General features: G+C 41.8%; 1 protein-coding gene across 2 annotated transcripts in view; it reads right to left on the bottom strand.

Moving 5' to 3' along the window:
• Positions 1-8,686, bottom strand: part of LOC104613383 (Calcium-binding EF hand family protein) — a 34,044-nt gene extending 25,358 nt beyond the window's left edge. For both annotated transcript variants that reach the window (XM_010281168.2, XM_010281169.3), the window contains exon 1: positions 8,093-8,686. In XM_010281168.2, the coding sequence (XP_010279470.2) occupies positions 8,093-8,648 (556 nt within the window). In that variant the 5' untranslated portion in view covers positions 8,649-8,686. The remainder of the gene's footprint in view (positions 1-8,092) is intronic.
• Between the last annotated feature and the right edge of the window lie 6,574 nt (positions 8,687-15,260).

The raw sequence follows: 15,260 nt of genomic DNA, 5'->3' as shown, positions 1-15,260 counted from the left end.
TGTAACTCCACCAACTACAATTTTGCTAAAAGATCCACACACTCATAAACCTCCCAATCAAGTAGTGGTCTTCTGAATTTTGGACTTCACATCACTCTTCCTCGGATTAATTCATAGCAATCAGCAATAGAAATATTCTTTTTTTTCTTAAGAGGTACAGTAAAAAAGAAAATTTATAGATATAATCTTCTGGCTCAATCTATAGAGTCTTGGACACAATTCACAAAATCTACCAATGCCCAACCAATCATCTTCCCTGAACCTTATATTTACTCCATCCCCAACTTTGAAAGACATTTTTTTGAAGATAAATAGAAAAGAAATTTATTCAAGAAGAAAAAAAATATTACAAGTAAATGGTGATAAGAAATCGCCATCATCAAAAGAAAAAGAAGGCAAACCCAAAATGAAAACCAAAATCAGTCCTCCCATGCATCCTGTTGTGGATGCGTTCGTGGGGAAGACTTACCGCCGCCGGCAGAAGCAGTGATGCGGTTCCCACGTGGGCAGCAGCTTATCTTATCCTTAGCCAGCAGCAGCTTATCTTTAGCAGTTTCTCTTATCTGTTCTTATCTGTTCTTACTTTATTTATTAGAAGAGTAGTAGGAGTTTGTTTATCTTAGGGAAGCCTTATCCTTCCCAAGTTAGGAGTCTTATCTGTAAGCAGTCGAATTCAACAAGGAGTCTTCCTACAAGGAGGACCCTCACCTCTTGTAATCTCCTATTTAAGGAGATGCGACTAGAGAATAAGGCATCCAAGAATTTCAGTCAAGAGACAAGTTGAGGAGAGTTAGGGTGATCTCTTGGACAAATCACCCCTTAGGTCGCCACGATAGGGTCTGCACGCAAAGGCAGGAGCAAGGGGAAGCTAGAGGTTCTCCCCGTGGACCGACCCGTGACGAGATCCTATGCCCAGGCCCATAACATTTTGGTATCAGAGCCAAACGTCATGGGCGATATGGAGCAGCTGTCATCCAAGGTCCACGAATTGGAGCACCGGCTCGTGGAGAACCACGCAGAAGTACGAGAAGTCAAGGATGATGTTCGGGAGCTTCGTCGCTTGCTAGAGTCATATTTCTCCAACAGGGAGAGGAGTCCCGAAGGGACGGCAACCACCAACAGCCGCCGACCAGATTTGGCGGAATCAGCCAGCGAACGACAGATCGTCGCCCCAGCAGCAGCGGTCATTCCCAAGTATAGTAAGCTGGGGTTCCCTTTGTACAACGGCAGCAGAGACCCACTGGGATGGCTATACTGTTGTGAACAATTCTTTCGCAATCAGCGTACGAAGGAAAGAGATAAGGTCAGTCTGGCCGCGTTCCATCTAACGGAGGAAGCACAACTCTGGTTCTACCGAGTGGAGCAGGAGGAACCAGAGCTCAGCTAGGACCAATTCAAGTCCTACTGCCTCCTTAGGTTCGGGCCCCCATTGACGAGCAACCCACTAGGTGAGTTAATCAACCTCAAGCAAACAGGCACCGTGGCTGAATACCAGTGCCAATTTCAGACCCTTCTCACCACAGCCGCCTTGGTACGCCCAGATCAGCAGGTGGATATGTTCACTGCTGGATTAGCTGAGCCCCTAAGGGTAGATGTGGAGATGCAGCATCCTCCCAATCTGGTCATCGCCATGAACCTAGTTCGTGCCTTCGAACGTAAGCTACAGATCAGTCGAGGATCCTTCAGCATGGGTCGGTCAGCGACATCACGGACACCCCCGAAGTCAACCGGGGTGGCCCTTTCTTCGGCAGTCAGCAGGGAACAAAAGCTTCACACAGGTATCATTCCCAGACCGGCACCTAGCACAGGAAGCAGCATGACGGCACCTCCCATCAAACGCTTATCCAGAGCTGAGATGGCAGAACGCCGAGCAAGAGGGCAATGCTTCAACTGCAATGAGCTGTATTCAGCGAGCCACAGATGCAAGAGGTTATTCTGCCTCCTGGTAGACGAACTGGAGGAAGACGAGGAAGAACCCGCAGCACTAGAACCCGAGATCTCCCTCCACGCCATCACCGGGATAAAGACCTCCCAAACTATGCAGCTATGGGCACAGGTGGCAGGGAAACCAGTACGTATCCTTGTAGACTCGGGAAGCACGCACAACTTTGTAACTGAGCAAGCTGCCCTTCAACTGAAACTACCAGTGGAAAGCAGACCGCAACTACAGGTAGCCGTCACAAATGGAGAGCGGGTTCACAGCCCTGGAATCTGTAAGGACATCCAAATACAGGTCAAATCCGAACCCTTCTCTGCTGATTTATTTGTGCTACCCTTGAACGAGTATGATACTCTAGGCCCTATCCTGGAGTTAAGTGGTTGATTACTCTAGGCCCTATCCTATGGGATTTCAGCGCCCTAACAATGTCATTCCACCTGAATGGAAAACAAGTTACTTGGCAGGGAACCAGAGTAAAGGCAAAGAAACCGCATGTGCATACACTCCAAGGCGGAACTATGCACATAGCAGATATGGAAAGACTCCTCACCGACTTCTCAGATATATTTCAAGAACCCAAGGGACTTCCACCTGCCCGATCGTGTGACCATCGGATTCCTCTGATAACAGGTTCAGAACCGATCGTCGTCCAGCCATATCGCTACCCACATCTGCAGAAGGACGAGATAGAGAAGCAGTGTGCGGACATGATGAAACAAGGGATCATCCGCCCTAGCCGCTCCCCCTTCTCTTCGCCGGTCTTATTGGTACCGAAGCAAGACAGTACTTGGAGGTTTTGTGTGGATTACAGAGAACTCAACAACAGAACCGTCAAAGACAAATTCCCGATTCCCGTGGTAGACGAGCTGCTGGATGAGCTCCACGGATCTCAGTACTTCTCGAAGCTAGATCTCAGATCGGGATATTTTCAGGTCCGGATGGCCCCCGAGGATGTGGAGAAAACAGCTTTCCGAACGCATCATGCTCACTTTGAATTTCTAGTTATGTCGTTCGGTCTCACCAACGCTCCATCCACATTTCAGTCACTGATAAATGAGGTATTTCGGCCCCACCTTCGCAGATTCGTCTTAGTGTTCTTTGACGACATCCTAGTCTACAGTAAATCATGGGTTGAACATGTACATCACCTACGAACTGTTCTGGAACTACTACGCCAACACAAGCTCTTTCTGAAGCGGCCCAAATGTTCTTTCGGGGAGCGCCAAGTTCTTTATCTAGGACACATAATCAGTGGGCAAGGTGTCACAGTGGATGACTCCAAAATCCAAGCAATTCAGGATTGGCCCAAACCTCAATCCACCAAGGCTCTCCGCGAGTTCCTAGGACTGACCGGGTACTATCGCAAGTTTGTGCAAAATTATGGATTATTGGCTGCCCCATTAACCAGTATGCTAAAGAAGAACGCATTCCAGTGGGATGAAGCAGCTGACGCCGCCTTTGCGAACTTAAGGGATGCCCTCTCCTCCACACCCGTATTACAGTTACCAAATTTTGACCTGGAATTTACGGTCGAATGCGATGCATCCGGTGTAGGTATTGGAGCAGTACTACAATAGCAAGGACATCCAATAGCCTTCTTTAGCCGCAAACTGGCTAACCGGCATCTAAAGCTACCGGCCTACGAGCGCGAGTTGATTGGACTAGCTAAGGCCGTGCAACACTGGAGGCCATACTTGTGGGGAAGATCCTTCGTCATCAAGACTGATCACTACAGCCTCAAGTATCTACTGGAGCAGCGGCTAACCACTCCGCCTCAACAACATTGGGCAAGCAAACTGTTCGGGTTTGATTTTCGGGTGGACTACAAGGTGGGGTCCTTAAATCGGGCTGTAGATGCCCTGTCCAGACGTGACGAAGATGCTATGCTCCTTTGTGCGATTTCACGGCCCTGCGTCACCCTGTTGGAAGGCATTAGAAGCACGCTGCCCCAATCACCGGAATGGAAGGACCTTGTTCAGAAAATACAGTCCGGAACGACCAACACGAATTGGTCCATTCACGACGGGTTGGTGCTATACAAAGGACGGATATACCTCCCAGCCGACTGTTCCTTAATTCCCTCCGTCATCTCCAGCATACATAACTCCACACATGAGGGCATTCAAAAGACATTGCACCGCATCCAAGCCGATTTCCATCGGCCTGGCATGAGGACTTCGGTTCGGGACTTCATCCCGAATTGCTCCACGTGCCAACAACAAAAATGGGAAAACCTACACCCGGCAGGCCTTCTCCAGCCTCTTTCACTCCCAACACAAATCTGGGTTGATATCTCTATGGACTTCATTGAGGGCCTACCCAAGGTCGGCGGGAAATCGGTCTTATTCATGGTGGTGGATCGCTTTTCCAAGTATGCTCACTTCATTCCCCTGTCCCACCCGTATAGCGCGGTTTCAGTTGCCCACGTCTTCTTTACACATATTTTCCGTTTGCATGGGCTACCAGAATCCATCGTCAGTGACAGGGACCCGGTTTTTACTAGCACCTTCTGGAAGGAGCTGTTTCGGTTGCAGGGTACAACCCTAGCTTTTTCCTTTGCCTACCACCCTCAGACAGACGGGCAAACAGAGGTGGTAAACCATACGATAGAGATGTATCTCCGTTGTTTTGTGGGTGACCAACCACAGCGGTGGGTTGATTGGCTTCCTTGGGCCGAATACTGTTACAACACGGCCTATCATTCTTCCCTTGGCATGACACCATTCTGGGTCGTCTATGGTCGGGACCCGCCCCGCCTATTGTCCTACGAACCCGGTTCGACGCGGTTGGATGAAATTGATCGTAGCCTACAAGACCGCGATGCCCTCCTAGCCGAAGTCTCTCTCCGCTTACAACAAGCGTAGGCACGCATGAAGAATGCCTATGACCAGCAACATCGGGAATTAACTCTCGAACCAGGACAGTTCGTGTGGTTGAAGCTCCAGCCCTATCGGCAACACTCCCTCAGACGCAAGGCTCCCCCTAAATTGGCTCCCAAATTTTACAGGTCCTTCAAGGTTTTACGGCAGATCGGGAAAGTTGCATATCAGCTCGAACTGCCAGAACACAGCAAGCTCCACGATACTTTCCACGTATCCTTGCTCAAGCCATTTACAGGTACTCCTCCTGATAAAGTACCTCCCATACCACCCCTGAAGGACGGCAGACTCATTCTCCAGCCTCGAGCCCTTGTTCGATCCCGAGTCAATCGAGGTATTCTCGAAGTCCTGGTGGAATGGGATGACCTACCATCAGCCGAGGCCACCTGGATCCCCTGGACTGATCTTCAAGACGCATATCCAGATCTCGAGCTTGAGGACAAGCTCGTTGCCCAGGAGGGGTGTAATGTTGTGGATGTGTTCGTGGGAAAGACTTACCGCCGCCGGCAGCAGCAGTGATGCGAGGCCCACGTGGGCAGCAGCTTATCTTATCAACTTATCTTATCCTTAGCCAACAGCAGCTTATCTTTAGTAGTTTCTCTTATTTGTTCTTATCTGTTCTTACTTTATTTATTAGAAGAGTAGGAGTTTGTTTATCTTAGGTAAGCCTTATCCTTCCCAAGTTAGGAGTCTTATCTGTAAGCAGTCGAATTCAACAAGGAGTCTTCCTACAAGGAGGACCCTCACCTCTTGTAATCTCCTATTTAAGGAGATGCGACTAGAGAATAAGGCATCCAAGAATTTCAGTCCAAGAGACGAGTTGAGGAGAGTTAGGGTGATCTCTTGGACAAATCACCCCTTAGGTCGCCACGATAGGGTCTGCATGCAAAGGCAGGGGCAAGGGGAAGCTAGAGGTTCTCCCCGTGGACCGACCCGTGACGAGATCCTACGCCCGGGCCCATAACACATCCCTAAAACACTTGATGAATAAACACAAACCCAACCCTTTCCAAAAACAAAACCCAAAATCAACCTTGCTGCTCAACCCTCCATCTCCTAAAATACTCTATTTCTCAACCTGACATAGACTTTTCCCTACTGCACTTAAACCCCTAAAACAGCCCTCTGACAAACGAAAAAACTTTGTTACCCATTTACATCAGCAGCTTGGAAAGAAAACTCTTTGCTTTTCTTAAAGATCTTCTTCAATTTCTTCATCTTCTTAACAGGACCCATCCCAAATAAACCCCCCTTCAACCCCACAAAAACTTTTGACACTAGGACCCATACCTATAATGTAGGTATTCTCTTTGGCCCTTGCACATCCCTTGCATTATCATTTATCCCTTCTCAAAAACCGTTTGCCTTCTTGTCACTATCCCTGCTATCAACTTCCTCCCCAAGCAAATTCTGACTCTCTTGGATATCATAATTTCTTTCCATAGAACTCCCCTAGTCCCCTTATTAGGTTCCACAATGTTTTCCTCCCTCCCCTTCAATGACATGCAATGTTTTCTTCCACTTTGCTAAAAAAGTGTCCTTGCAAATCCCTTGCCACCAATAAAGGACAGACCCAAAATTTTACTTACCTCCACTTCTATGTTTACCATAGTCACCAAATGGATAGATCTCCCAATTTCATGTGTTTCATCAATGATTATACCTTCCTCAATTGATTCATCTGCTCTGCCATCTTCGTCTTCCTTCTCTCCAACTGCATCTTCAATTTCCTTTTTCTTTCTCTTCTCTAACTAGCCTTGTTCTAAAGTCTAAACTTCCTTTTTCTTCTGTAAAACTTTGACCGACCATCTTTTCAATCTCTTCTCTCCTTTGAATCTCATATATGACTAAAGGACATCATATTCTTACAATAAATTTTGAGTCTAAATTGTTTAATTATTATATTTCATAATTTAGCATAACAAATTATATATTATTTTAATTGCTTAATGTTGTTTCCATTTGCTTACACTTGGACATTTAGTTTGTTTTCTATCCCAACAACTATTCTGGTATTCATATAACATATAAAAGTATTATTAGTCTCAAAGAACCATTCAACCTAAAAGCTTAAGCTGTTAAGTGAGGTCCTTAAATAGGTTTTATTCTCTAGCAAGTAGTTTATTACAAAAATCAAAAATTAGATTATACCCACCGAATCCTTGAATCATCTTTTTCCCGTTTTCCAAGTCCTATACCTTGTAGCTGTGTCAGGGTCCTACTATGTCCTCCTTAGCTGCTGTACAAGGGGTGCAATTTGCAAACCAGCTGGGGGTACAACACCTAATAATCGAGGGGGATTCCAAAGTGGTGGTGGGTTGGTTAAAAAATTCTGAAGAGGCTATGTGGCGATACAAGAATGAAATGAAGAAATTTAGTTGGTTGACAAGGAATATGTTGGTCACTGTACAGTGGGAGGGGAGATCAGCAAATACTTTGTCAGATGTGTTAGCTAAGCAAGGGGTAAATAGGGAAGAATTATTTTGGGCTCAGTTGTGATTATTGTTTTTCTTTCCTAGTTTACTTGTAAGACTCAAGGAGGGGCTGCAGCTCATGCCTCTCGTTGGGATGATGTATGAACTCACTCTAAAGTTGCTTCTGAATCAATAAACTTACCTATTGGACAACCATTTGGAGTGACACCCTAAAGAAATGGAGGATTTCAGAGTTTATCTCCTTTATAAAGTCTAAGAGAAACTAGAAAAGGGGTTCACCACTCCGCTTAGATTTGAAGAAAAACTAATAAAAGCAGTGGAACCCCTTCCAGTTGCTCTTGAACTTCCAAAAGAAGATTAATAACGGCAGAAGTGGTGAACCCCATGTATTCTTATTATGAAGTCTTGCAATTTGAACAGCAGGTCCAACTTACACTGGTAGTTGATTCAAATATTTCCTTCACTCATTGACTTGATAAAAGAAATTATTTGCACAGGAACTTCTATTGAATTGACTTGGGCTTTCCCAAAATTTTTTAATTTGTGTGCTAGAAGGAAAGTTTCATACCAAAAATGAATTGAAAAAAAAAAAACTGTCGAGAGTGGAAAAGCAGTAAATAATTCTTAAAAGGACGTGCACAATCTGTCAATTCGGGAAAAAATGAGAAAAATAATAACTAAAGCCCAGCTATCACGGTATCACCTACATTGAACATAAGAAATAATATGTAATTAAGCATGGAAACTTGATCTTTGGAAAAGGGTAAAATAGTTCCACCATAAACTCTTCTCAATCAGCAGAAATTATAAAGGAATTAAACTAAAACCCAAATGATGACCTGATTTCCGCACCCAAGTGGGGGGTTCATACTCAGCAAAAGAAACAAACCCATCATGATTCTTATCATGAACTTCTATCTCCCTCTCTGACCGATGCATTACCTCCTTCTCTGACTGCCTCAAATTCCATTCCGTCAACTCGCTTTCCGTCACAAACCCATCAACCGGATCGATATCAATCTTCGGAAACAGCAAAACCAACCTATTCGTGATATTAAATCTCTCGTCGTCGTTCAAGTAATCCTCAGCGTTCATGAAATCCTCCCACTCGGGTTGCGACTCCTCACCTGGAGCTTCCACAAATTCCTTGTGGGCATGCTCGAAATATTTTCTTTCCCATTCTTTATCCTCGCGGCGGCGTTCCATTTCAGCGATAAGTGGGTCAAATGCGATGGGATCGTGGTGTCTGTCGCCACCACTGTTGGAGAATGTGAAGGTTGAGCGGAGCTTGAGGCGGCCGTGGTGGTGGCTTGGGGATCTTTTGGGAGAGTAAGAGATGAGGAAGAGAAGCAGCAGAGCTACTGTTATGTAGATGATTACAGATGTCTTACCCATTACTGACCTCTCTACAAATCCCTCTTTCCTACCTGTTTCTTCTTTCTTCACATACATACACCACCAGAGGGAGAAAGAGAGAGAGAGAGAGAGAGAAAGAGAGATCTTGTTGACGTTTTGGACTGAGGAAGAAGATGAGAAGTGTACCAAAACAAATTTATTGCAGACGTTTTATTGAACTAGAAATCTACGACTCTAGGACTCTACTCTACGAGATACAGAGAAGCAGATCTGATGAACTTTAAGTTAATGAAAATGTGTAATTACTAAAAGCTCCGTTCTTTTATTTACATTTGTAGATTCGCCCTATTCTCTTGGCTTCGACCTTTGGGCTTTGGCCTTTCACCTTTGGGACTCCAGGTGGGTTACGGATTCACAGCATGGGATAAACTTGCCACGTGTTGCATAGTCAAGATCATTTGAAGGTTCCGCTGGAGAAGTGTCTTCAATTTGTGGCCGTCCGATTTAATAATTATTGTTTCTCTTTTCTTACGCATAACAATCAATACATTGTTCTCTCAATGACTCAGCGTCTGTTTGGCATCAAAAAAAAATGGTGTTGAAAAAGTTTCTACCAGTGCAAAACATTATTATTGTTCCAGGAAATGCCCTACGTAACAGTAACGTTTTCAAACAAAAAAAGATATTATTTTTCTCAAAAATCTGTGCTTCCAATTCATACATTTCTGAGAACTGTATCTACAGCATCAATGACAAACATATACTCAATCTGATGGGAGCCTGGGATCCATTCAGTGGTGGATCTCCCTCTTTTGATGCAGAACACGTGGCAAATTAACTTATTTTATGAGCCACACATCGAGCACTTGGTAATATAGAATAAAAAACTGCTGAAAATCCCATAGCCGGTTCCATGGTTTTTGACTAATAAATATTAGTCAAAGGAGAGCAGTTGGTAATATTATTCTTACCATTGACCATCCAAAGCGGTGTCCGAAGGCAAATTTTAGAAGGGGGTGCAAATGGATCGGATCTTAATCAGATCCGACCCAAAAGTTGGATCGTATAATCTCGGATTCAAATAATCCCATTTTGGATCTTCGGATCGAATAATAGGATCTTAGATATTAGATCACTCGCTATCCAATCCGAAAAGATCTGATTTAATATATATGTTATTTTTTTATTTTATATAAATATATAACACATATATATATGCTATTTATTTATTTATAATATATTATTTATATTACACTTTTGCAAATTTATTATATTATTTATTTTTTATAAAAAATAAGTATATATGATCAAAATAGTTGAAAATGTACTTGTATTTTTTTATTTTTCTTTATTTAAACTATCATGTTTTATTTTTCTTTTAATAATTTATTTATTTTTTAAAAAATCAAATTAGATTCAAAGATTTGACTACCTCATCATATTCGAATTCAAATCCATGTTTATGAGATCCAATTGGATCTTCGATTTGGATTGGATTCGAATAATACCCTAATTTGAATCCAATCGAGTTCATTTGCATCCCTATAAAGATATTTACAACCAAAAGATTTGTCAGGCAGTCCACACATCGGATTGCTTCTCGAACACAGTGGACAAAGTAACATTAGAGCATTGCTGGAGCATTTGCTTCGTGAAGTGGAAAAGACTCTTCATTCTCTAGTTGGGCACTGATTAGATTGAAAGTTAAAATGGTTAAAAGTGAATCAGATTCGATAACCAAGGGAAATAGGTTAAATTGCATAGCATATCAAAGACCATCTTGAATTGCTTAAAGCTCAGCCACTTCAATGGTTGTGTTTCCAATTTTCCTAAGGTAGCCTCCATGCCATCGTCTCCTCTGTTCTCTAAATATGCCAACAGCAGTTGGCATGTCTGACCCACTCGAACAACTTCATATGTACTAAGTTTATAGTTATTTATTGGTGGTGGACTCCATTTGACACATCTCTAGTACCCACTCGAACAACTCCAGTAGAAGTTCACATGATCTTTAACCATTCTACTTTCTCTTGGCCTACAAAAAGAGGGAGAATTATGTGGAGATGTGCTCACATTGCCCTGATTTGGACTCTTTGGGAACAAAGGAATGCTAGAATCTTTCAAGAAAAGGAAAGTAGTAGTCAAGAATTGAAAGACTATGTGTTGCATATGGCAATACTTTGGCTGAAGACTTTGGAAATCTTTCATCAATTATCCTTTAATGACCTTTGAAGAAACTGGTCAGCAATAGCAAGGTGTTCACCTGTAAAGGATAAGTCAATTACAAGCTGGTCTCCTCCATCTAAAGGCTCACTAAAGCTGAACTTTGATGGAAGTAGCATGGGTAACCTAGGATTATCCGGAATGGGGGGTGTCTTGAGAAATGAGAAGGGAGAGATTATGTTACTCTACTCGGGTCCTTTAGGAGTTGGGGACTTCATCAGGGCAAAGCTATTAGCTCCTGTACAAGGGGTGCAATTTGCAAACTAGCCGGGGGTATAGAATCTAGTAATTGAAGGAGATTCCAAAGTGGTGATGGGTTGGTTGAAAGAAGATGTTATATGGTGCTACAATAATGAAATGAAGAAATTCATTTGGTTGACAAGGAATATGTTGGTCTCTTTACAGTGGGTGGGGAGATTAGCAAATACTTTGTCCGATGTGTTAGCTAAGCAAGGGGTAAATCGGAAAAAATTGTTTTCGGCTCAACTGTGATTCATGTTTTTCTTTCCTAGTTTACTTGTAAGATTCAAGGATGGGCTATAGCTTGTGCCTCTCCCTGGGGTGTTGTGTGAATTCACAACTCTAAATCAGCTTTTGAACTAATAAAATTTACTATTATTCATAAAAAAAAAAACATAGGACACTTATTAGTCTGAAAAGAATTCATTTTTAGGAAAAAAGTGTTTGGTTCATAGCAATATTTTCTCATTCTGCCTATTTTTACCCATTCTTTTCCATTTTAGAATTTCATCTTGGATAAGAATGAAAATTGAACCAAAACGTGGCCTAAGTTGCTAAAGAATCATAAGAGACCCATTCAACTTCCTTCCCACCATTCTCGAGGCCAAACCTAGTGTTGGGTCTGAGCCCCCACTCGAATGGAAGCACCCTAATTATGTTGTAGTAGGGAGCAGGTAGCTCAATCGGACTTCAAATTCTCAAGGACAACTTCTAGGTTCATCTTCAACTGCTGGTTCTGATGACCAAGGTTTTTAAAACCGAATCAGACAATGAACCAGTTAGGGGTCCAGTTCCCGAGTCAAATGGTCTGATTGTTTAAACCGAATGGACAATCCATTTTGACAAAAAAAAAATAAAAAACATAAAAAACGACCAAAACTGTTGGATGGTTTAAACGGTTCCGCCACTCGGGTCAGTGGTTAGCTGACCAAATCAATGGTTTTTGGCGAAATAACGGTTCTGGGGTAAAACTGAATCGATCACCCAGTTTTTTCTGTCCGACGATTTGGTCTGGTCCAATTTTGAAAACCATGTTGATGACCAAACTGCTAGTTCCTATTTAACCGTTTGTCCATCCTATGAGTTTCTAATTCTGATGACCATACAAGTTCTTACAAATGGGAAATACAAGAGCATCAAAACAGAGTTGTGACACATAAGGAGAAGGGTCGCTTCTCAATTGTAACGTTTGCAGGAGTCTTCTCCTGTTACGCTCGTATCCAATGGTGTTTTCATTTCTTTAACTTACGTCTAATGAACTGAGAGTCATTGATGTTTACTAAGTCTCAAAGAGAGAGACCACCACCCACAAGGTATATTTTGAAAGTTTGAAAAAAATAAAGGACAAAATAGTCACATATGCTTATTGGAGAAAAGACTAGCAAATGCTCAATATGAAATAAGTACTTATTTTTTAAAATAAGCATTTGAAAAAGCTAGATGCCAAAAGCAAATAAGTGCTTATTCGAATAAACACTTATTTCTAAGGACTTATTTTTAACATAAACACTCTCAAAAATGGCGTAAATCAAGAACAAATAGGGCTTTCAATAATATGTCTATGATGCAAGTGTTGTTGTTGGAATTTTATTTAACAAACACATCCACATAAAATGTTGGCTTTGTATGGGCAAGGAAGTTTCCAAACTTTGAGAGAAAATGGTTAACCGAATCCATACTTCTCTATAAACAAAACCTTATAGGCAATTTTAACTGTGACATTACAATCTTTTGGAGAACTTTAGATCCATCTATCTTCTATCAAGGGTTGTTGATTAATGGGATGGCATATATTGAATGAATAATAGAGCTGGGTAATATGGAACTTACCTATGTAAGGTTCCACTTTGAGTTAATGATACAATCAGCCATGTACTAGAGATTGTTTTGGGGTAAAGGCCCTGTGAGATAGATATATTGGAGAGGCATAGTGGTGATCCATGGGTCCATCCAAAAATTTGAGGTACCCCCATTTGTTATCCTATTTCAAGAAAGTTATTCCTTTAGCTATACTTTTCCATCCTAATGAGTCTCTAGTATGAGAAATGTAGTTAAAGAACTGCTTTCCTCGACCATATTTAGTTGTTAGGATTTGAGCCCATATGGAATTTTGATTGTTTTTGAGTTTCCATATTAGTTTGACTAAGAAAGCTTGATTGGAGAGTTTCTCTTCCTTTAAGCCTAGCCCACCAAAATTCATGGGTTTGATCATTTGTTTCCAACCCACATGATGTTTACTTAGTTTTCCTTGAGAACCCCATAAAAAAGATTTTTTGATAGAACCTATTTTCCTTGTAATTACTTTGGGAATCACGTAATTTTGGAAAGTATGGCGACCGGCTAGGGATAAACAGTCTTTCTTCTTGGAGGATAATTTGTTATTGATTCTATCTACACTAGTAACCCTAAATATTTCTCAAATTTTGAGGTAATAGGCAGATTTGATGATAGTATTCTTCTTAGCTGTCAAGGGATGTTCTTTGAGATTAACATTAAGGACTTGCTTAAATTAATCGTTTCTCCTACATTGTTGCAGAATGTATTAAAGGGATGAGATAGGCTTGGGGCATTATGGGCAATTCTACAAGGAATCAGTCTTTTTGATTGTATGTCGATGTTGATTGGACCTGATAGGGTTTCTATGCATATAACAAAGAGGTAGGTAGGGAGATAGAGGGTCTCCTTGTCAAATTCCTCTAGTAGGATTAAAGGAAGGGAGAATTTCACCATTAGTGACTAATTGGAAGGAAGTTTGAGTAACACATGACATAATTAAGTTTAACCATTTGTTAGGAATGTTTATGGCCATAAGGCTCAGCTTGGAAAGAGTACAAATGTAAATATGTACAATGTAAATGCATACAAAATAATACAAAATATAAGGTTTTGCACTCTACATATTTGCATTTGTACTTCCAAACTCAACCTAGAGTGACTGCAAAAAAATCCTAATGAAGCTTATCATAGGCTTTCTCTGAATCAAGCTTAATACCTATAAAATCATTTCTCTCCTTTTTTTCTTAAAAAAGTGGGTTACTTCATGCATAATCAAGACATTGTCTTGAATATGTCTCCTTAGGATGAAAGCCATCTAAGATGGTAATGACTTCAAGAAGTTCTTGAACCCATTTACTATAATTTTGTTCACCACCTTATATATTGTGTTACATAGGCATATAGGGTGAAACTGAGTGGCTTGTTCAGGCTCCTTTTTCTTAGGGATTAAGACAATATCCCAGTTATCTCTATTATTGTTGGTCCCACCATATCCCAGTTATCTATTATTGTTGGTCCCACCATAGCTTCCAAAAAAACATCTAATTTCTTCTAATGTAACATCCCTAAAGCTATCATGCTCTGTAATTGTTAGGGATATCTGCTTTATACAAGGCTGAAATTCTGAAGTAATTTGTGGCCCCCGGTTCCCTATATATGGAGTGAAAGTAATTAATGAAAAGATCAACTTCCTCGGAATCGTAGACCCAAGCATTTTGTTCATTCTTTATGGCTATTATTATGTTCGAATGTCTTCTTCCAAGGGAGGCTATGTGAAAAAATGTAAGTGTTTAGGTCACCTTTTTTTATCCATTAAACTCATGATTTATGTTCCCTCTTGATGTAAAATTTGAATATATTCCTTTTGTAGAGTTATCTCAAGATTCCTAAGAAACCTAGATTCATGTTTTTTAACTAAGAGACCCATTTAATCTCCTTAGGATTCTCTTGATTCTCGCCTCTTTGGAGGACCATGGTGTGCCGAGAGCACGGAACTGTGTTCAGCATGGGTGTTGACTGTTTGTGGCTGTATGCGAGACGGTACTACGGGTTGCCCGATTTGGGTCGCTCTTGACCTAGAGTTATCGGGCGAACCGACTTATTCGCTCAGCGTCGCTTTGTCTTCTCGAGGTCAATGCCACGTGTGATGCATCGATTTGGTCTGTCAAGTCGACAACTCCATGGTCGTTGGATCAAAGCGATTTGAATGTACATTTTCCTTTAAAAAGGGTCGATGGTTGAGGCAGCTCCCACCATTTGCTCGCTTCTGCTTGTGATCCCAAAGACCTTTGCCACCAATCCAGCTAATTCCTTAATATTCTTCTTCACACTCGGACATTAGGTAAAGGACTTTTCCTCAAACCATGTCGTATTCAGACTCCGGACCTGAGTGTTATGATCTTTCTGACCTAA

The sequence above is a fragment of the Nelumbo nucifera genome, chromosome 4 (assembly GCF_055504915.1).
Source record: "Nelumbo nucifera cultivar China Antique chromosome 4, China Antique-T2T, whole genome shotgun sequence".
Taxonomy (NCBI): Eukaryota; Viridiplantae; Streptophyta; class Magnoliopsida; order Proteales; family Nelumbonaceae; genus Nelumbo; species Nelumbo nucifera.
The sequence above is the reverse complement of the archived record's forward strand: the minus strand, read 5'-3'. Positions and strand labels throughout refer to the sequence as shown.